This window comes from Adiantum capillus-veneris, chromosome 22, assembly GCF_014529385.1.
Source record: "Adiantum capillus-veneris isolate H3 chromosome 22, ASM1452938v2, whole genome shotgun sequence".
Lineage (NCBI taxonomy): Eukaryota > Viridiplantae > Streptophyta > Polypodiopsida > Polypodiales > Pteridaceae > Adiantum > Adiantum capillus-veneris.
In genome coordinates, this window is record NC_140952.1 from 61,509,302 (window position 1) to 61,515,333 (window position 6,032).

Below are 6,032 nucleotides of genomic sequence, written 5' to 3' on the forward strand. Positions count from 1 at the left end.
AATACTACTGGTGGAGAAAAGGAAGGTGAGAATAGAGAAGAGTCTCTCAATTGTGGAGTCATCTTGGTAACCTAATGGTTGCTCGCTCGATGGATGTAACCAAAAGACCATCATTCAATTTTATAATGTCAAGCTCGAGAGGAATAGTCTTCAAGGGCTCTATTCCACTAATGGCAATCAAAAGATAATGGAGTTCATAGCTAGTGTACTTAAGGAAGTCGTCATGGAGGTAGGATTTGATCATGTTGTGCAAGATATCTGCGAATTGTAAGTTTTCTAGACAAATTGTAGAGCAAGTGGTCAACCACATATTTCAGAGTGCTTGCGCAAGACATTGTCTAACCTTGTTTTTGAAGGATAAAGCGAAAGGAAGTTCGATAGCTCATCATAAATCACGATGCAACATGAGCTATGTTTGGCAAGCACTCCGATCTGAAGCTAGTTAGGCCACATACCTATTTTGCTTTACATTCCATGATGCATCATAGGTTGGTGAGGGTGAAGACTATGTTAAAGCACTTGGTAACATGCAAGTAGTAGGATGCTTAGAAGCATCAAAATGAAGACACAAAAGTGCCGAGGAGGAGCATGGTTGACAAGGATGAGGCATGTATGGGCATAGTTTTAGAGAGCATAGATAAAATAGTTAAAAAGATAAAGGAGATTTTGGCAAAGGAGGTGGATGGCGAAGAGATGAATGAAGCCATACTATATGCAAGCACGACGATTGACGATGCACACTCTTCTTCATGTAACAACTTTGTTGTCGAGTCCAAAGTGGTGTTCTAAGTCACCGAACAAAGATGTTGAGGTAATTAATGGATGGAAAGACACACTTAATACAATGAGTAATGTAGAAGGACAAAGCTAAAAGCCTACTTGTCTATATGGTGCTTTGTAGAGGCTAATACTTGAGATGACATGCACAATGGTTTCTTGGTGGTAGAACTATGGGGAAAATAAACCTCATTTAAGCTTGGCCATAAAGAATGTCTTGGATATGTGATGTTTCTGCATGTGAGCAAGATTGTTCAACATATATATTTATGCATTCCATCTGTGTAACCATTTGCAACATGAAAGGGTTGATGGTTTGGTGTATGTACATAGCTGATGGTGGCATTGCACAAAAGATGCTTATTGTGTTCTAGGGCCATGATTTTGAGATGTGGAGGATGACATCGGAAGGCCAAACTGAATTGGAAATGGGATAATGCAAAAACTATGTAACCCATTTTGTTTATGTTATATTGTCTTGTGTGGATTGATTTTTAATCAAACGCAAATCCTCATGCCAACTATGTTGTTTGGTGTACAGTTATGTAAATTGTGAAATTTGGATTGTGTTCAACTCATTTGTTAATGCAAAGCTTGTTACAATGTAATATTGTTGACAAAATAGCTTTGTATGGGTGTCTACCTTTAGCTAAGTGATTGGGAAGGAGGGATCAACCAAGCATTAACAAATGACGCGAGCTTACAATATCAAGTAATTGATTCTGTTAAAAAATCCAAAGCAAGTGGGTTGTCACCTACTCTATTTTCTAGATAACAATTCAAAAATCTTGCTTGCTCTTTTCCAATTCATTTGGCTAGAGTCCAAATTAGTCTCAAATACAATACGAATGCAGAGCTAACAAAGCACACGAGATCATTAAAGTTGTAGATGCGAACAGGCAAAATGTTGTCAACAAGGATAAAATGCAAAAAGATAAAATGTTGTCAACAAGGAGATGGAAAGCAAGAATCTCATTGAAGCTCTCCAGTTCGGCCCTACAGTCATTCTCTCATGATAACCACATCAAACAAATGTCAAATATCCATACCTGTCAAAGAACAATAAAGACGACAGGATCAGCCCCTATCCTTCCCTTCCATGGGATAATTACAGTATAGTGAAACCCACTCTGCTGGCCCCTTCGAACACCTCGAGTACATATGTCCGTAAGAAGCCAAAGCTCTGTGCTACTCAATGGTTATGCAGTAATAGACCACACATGGCAGTTGCAAGCCATACCGAGTCCCGACTTCCACTTCAATTGCTTATCATTAAAACTGTCCTAAAATAAATGAAACAATTTTTTGAAAGTGCTTGTCTGTTTTCCATGGTAAGTGAGGAATGCTTCATACTTATCTTCTAATTGCTATGTTTGGGAAACTCATTCAACCCATGCTTGTCAAGCCAATATGCTTATGGCAGGTAACAATCTTTGTCGCATATACCATGCTTCATGCTTCAAGGTGCCCTTTTTCCTGCAAGCTGAGTACTGCATCCTTGATAGCTTCTTCTTCTGGGGTAAATGCAAATCCGAGACCCAACAGCTTCTTTGAAGGGTGCACCAAGCGAATAAGATCAGGGTGCGTGTCTTCCTTAAACCTGCATTGATATAGCACTATTAAGATGTTGCGTTCAATTCAGACAACCAAACCATTTTTTTGTCAGCTACTTTCAGAAAAATTAGCTTCATTGGCAAGCCTGGTCAGTTCAGCTGAATATGTTGGTGTAACCCCCCAAACCCATGTAATATGAATGCAGCTTTGGCTAAGTACTGTTTACAAAGTAGCGGGGACCAACAATACACTGACAAATTAAGGCTAGAAAAACTAGCACAATGTGCTTAGTGTAAACTTGCTTGTACAGGAATTGCAAGATGTTTAAACCTCCATGAACTTAGAAACTGGCTTTGCTTAGCTCCCAAGGGACATAACCAAGTTGCCTATCTCAACATGAAGTAAAAGGAAACTGCCTCTTCTTTACTAATAGGCACAGTACCTCAAGTATGTTATGTGAGTACTCTGGTAGATATACATACTATAGATGTGGAGAGCAATAGGGTGATCTCACTAGGAAAACATGTACTCTCCCATGGTATTCTCTATGTCACTTCCGTAGCATGCCATGAAGACAACCTAGACATGAATAACTCTATGATTTAGATACAACTCATCACAGGAATACTCACTCTTAGCGCAAGCATAAAACTTACACAGCTCTTCTCATCTAAATACAAAAGGAAAGCTGATAGTATAACAAGGGGCCCACTTGGAACCTATTTGCCTCAGCTTCAGTTTTTCTTACTATCTGAGGATGTTTCCATCATCCTAGATATCCAAAATTACATTTCTTCTATGTTTCAGCTTCCATCATCCTAGATATCCAAATACATTCTTTCTATGTTTCAGCAGTCAGGTGTGTGCACTGTGCAGTAAGACCAAAAAATAGCCACAGTTGTCTTAATCACTTGTCAGTGATGAAGTTGGTAGCCATCAGTGGTAGAATTTAGGCATTGTGAAAATCAACCAGGATGGCGATCCTCTTGGAAATAGCTTTTGGCAGATGCACTATGAAGGTCGATTGAAGGTTGTTTAAAGGCTTCCCTATGCATCCACTAAACCTCTATTAGCCCTTCAACTTTGCCAGCAAATGTAAGAGATCTAGTAGTTTGTCAATCTGAATGCTCCTCGTAAAGCACGTTTACTCTTCAAATCACATTGTGCATCCTTACGTGCCATTAAATGAAATGACTTTCCCAACATCACTACATCACAACCTTGCAGCATATATGTACTTGTAGTGAAGTTCCTCTATGCCAACACCATGCACCACGCACCTGCAGACATTATACCGTGGGTACAACTGTGCAACCTTGTCAGCAAAGTCACTGAAATGCGTTATTGCAATCGTGCACAAATGTCTTCCATTAGCATTTGGTTTCTCGAACAACAGAATGTGAGCTATGGCAACATCTTTCACATTAACAATCCCGATCCAACTAAATGTTTGTGGGTCTGATGCACCTGTAGAAGAGAAGAATCAATTGAGTGGGCCCTCCTGCAATACATAAAGAATGCAACTTTGAAGGACATTCAATACATGCATATGCGAGGACAATACCTTGAAGGAGGTTCAAAAGAACAGCAACACTTGCATTCAATCTTGGTTGTAGCATTTTTCCAAGCACACAGCCTGGGTTAATTGCTACCACATTCAATCCTGTATCCCGGGAAAACTTCCAAGCAACTTCCTCTGCTAATGTCTTTGAAATAGGATACCAAGCCTGCAAAATCATCCATAAATTTTAGCTGCTTCCTCTGCTAATGTCTTTGCTATAGGATATCATCCATAAAGTTTAGCGATGCAACGTATAGTTGCATCAATTTATTTGTTGTACCTCGTTTTCCTCACAGAACTTGATGTCTGTCCAGCTGTTCTCGTCAACAATCACACCAGCAGGGAGCCTGGGATTGGGGTACATTGCTGAAACTGAGGAAGTTAGCACAACTCGCTTTACACCGGCCTTATGCGAAGCTTTGAGCACATTCAGTGTGCCTTCCTTTGCTGGTTCAAGAAGCTCCTTCTGTTTCACAACCAAAAGCAACCATCAAGGAAGAACCTCTGCATCTCTACCATGTAATGGATCATGGCCTGCTGAAGCCTAAATAAAAACGATGAACACCTCACCTGTGGATCCTTGGGTTGGTGCAGAAAGCAAGGAGAGGCAACATGAAAAACACCAACACTCTTGCCTATAGCTGAGGCAATGGCCTGATAATCGAGAAGATCCGCTTGAAACAACTCCAGCCTTTCGTGTGCTCCTTCAAACTTGAGAAGATGTCCAGTCTCTTGCTCATCATCTGCGGGAAATTAGAAAGCGACATTACTTGTGAGCTACAGCAAGAGAATGCTTTTTCCTCCATTTGCAAAGTAGCACGCAATAGCGAAGAAAGCTTGCGTTCTTCATAATCAGCTGGAGCAGTACAAATGCACAGATTGCCTCGTCGAAGAATCAGCTGCACGAGTTACAAAAGCACAAACAAACGGAAAATGAAGGAACAAGGGATGAAATGGTGAAGGAGCGTTTGCCTTTACTCTGCACAGTGGCACGCACACGGTAGCCTCGTTGAAGAAGGAAGAAAACGATCCATGAACCGATGAAGCCACTTCCGCCAGTAACACACACAGTTTGCTCTCCTTTTGCAGAACTCTCCATGAAAGAGAAAACTCGAGGAAGAGGAGGAGCAGGAGGTAGTACCGTATCTCAGGTTGCCATTAGAGTTACTAGCTAACCATAGTTGAAAGTGCTTGTAGTTGTGTAAGCGAAGGTCCTACGCGCTGGGTTCGATTAGGGAGGAACCCATCATTAGTCCTCCCTCTCTTAGGCCTCTGTCACACACATCGACTTGGACTTGTGTGCACACGAAATGGCAAAAGGAGATTGGCTTGCTTCAATGCCACTAGAACATGATGTGATCCACCTTCACCCCCCTTGCCTATCCTCAGCATCGTGCGCACAAGGCAAAAAGTTTTCACACAAGGTGCAACTACAAGAATTAAAGTACATTATTTTTGCTCACGCTATTGAATATTTTTTAGCTAATTCATACTAAAAATTTTGATAAGTTATAAATATGTGCATTACTACCGAGTGTGTGCCACCACAAGCACCCAAGAATGCTCTTTTTGGGTTTTTCCACGACGCTCGTGCGTGGCACAGGCCTTCGTGTGATGGTCTTGCATTCCGGATGGATCTATGAGGTCCATTGCAACATCAATGAAGATTATCCAAGAAGAGGATCCCAGTTCAGAATCCATTCAGGATGTAGGTGATCAAAGTGCTATCTCAACTAGCGGAACAATTTTGAGCTACTAAAGCTCTTGTAGATGATGTTCAAACTATGGAAGGGGGGGAACAAGAAAGAGTCCAAGAAGTAACTACAGAGACCATGCTAGTGGAGGTCGTTACACGCCAAGGAATGATGACTAAGCCAATGCTAGAGTGATCGAAAAAATAGAGGAACATGCTATGGAGGAGACAATTGCAACAAGGCCACTGACAGAAGTACCAACTTAAGCCAACTAGCCAGATCTTCTTAATGGGAGATCTAGCAAGTATATTTGATAAATACTTGTCGAGCTCTGGAATCTCAAACCAAAGTCAGCAAAAGGATCAAGATGGCCATAATGATGATTCCTTTCTTTCCAACCCAAAAACATACAGCTTGCTTAAGGGGTGGAGCAACTTGAAAAAGAT

The 6,032-nt window shown here is 41.1% G+C and overlaps 1 protein-coding gene across 4 annotated transcripts; it reads right to left on the reverse strand.

Annotated features, from left to right (window-relative positions):
• Nucleotides 1-1,731: 1,731 nt before the first annotated feature.
• Nucleotides 1,732-5,129, reverse strand: LOC147429458 (cinnamoyl-CoA reductase CAD2-like). Of its 4 annotated transcripts, none has more exons than XM_086495710.1 (6): nucleotides 4,871-5,129; nucleotides 4,463-4,635; nucleotides 4,173-4,358; nucleotides 3,896-4,058; nucleotides 3,552-3,798; nucleotides 1,732-2,377 (listed from the first exon to the last, which is right to left on the reverse strand). In XM_086495710.1, the coding sequence occupies exons 1-6, from the start codon at nucleotides 4,989-4,991 to the stop codon at nucleotides 2,230-2,232; spliced, it is 1,038 nt and encodes a 345-aa protein (XP_086351836.1). In that variant the 5' UTR covers nucleotides 4,992-5,129; the 3' UTR covers nucleotides 1,732-2,229. The 4 variants fall into 4 exon arrangements, with proteins under 4 accessions (XP_086351836.1, XP_086351835.1, XP_086351838.1 ...); XM_086495709.1 differs by having other exon boundaries at nucleotides 4,865-5,123; XM_086495712.1 differs by having other exon boundaries at nucleotides 3,612-3,798; nucleotides 4,871-5,121.
• Nucleotides 5,130-6,032: the final 903 nt, after the last annotated feature.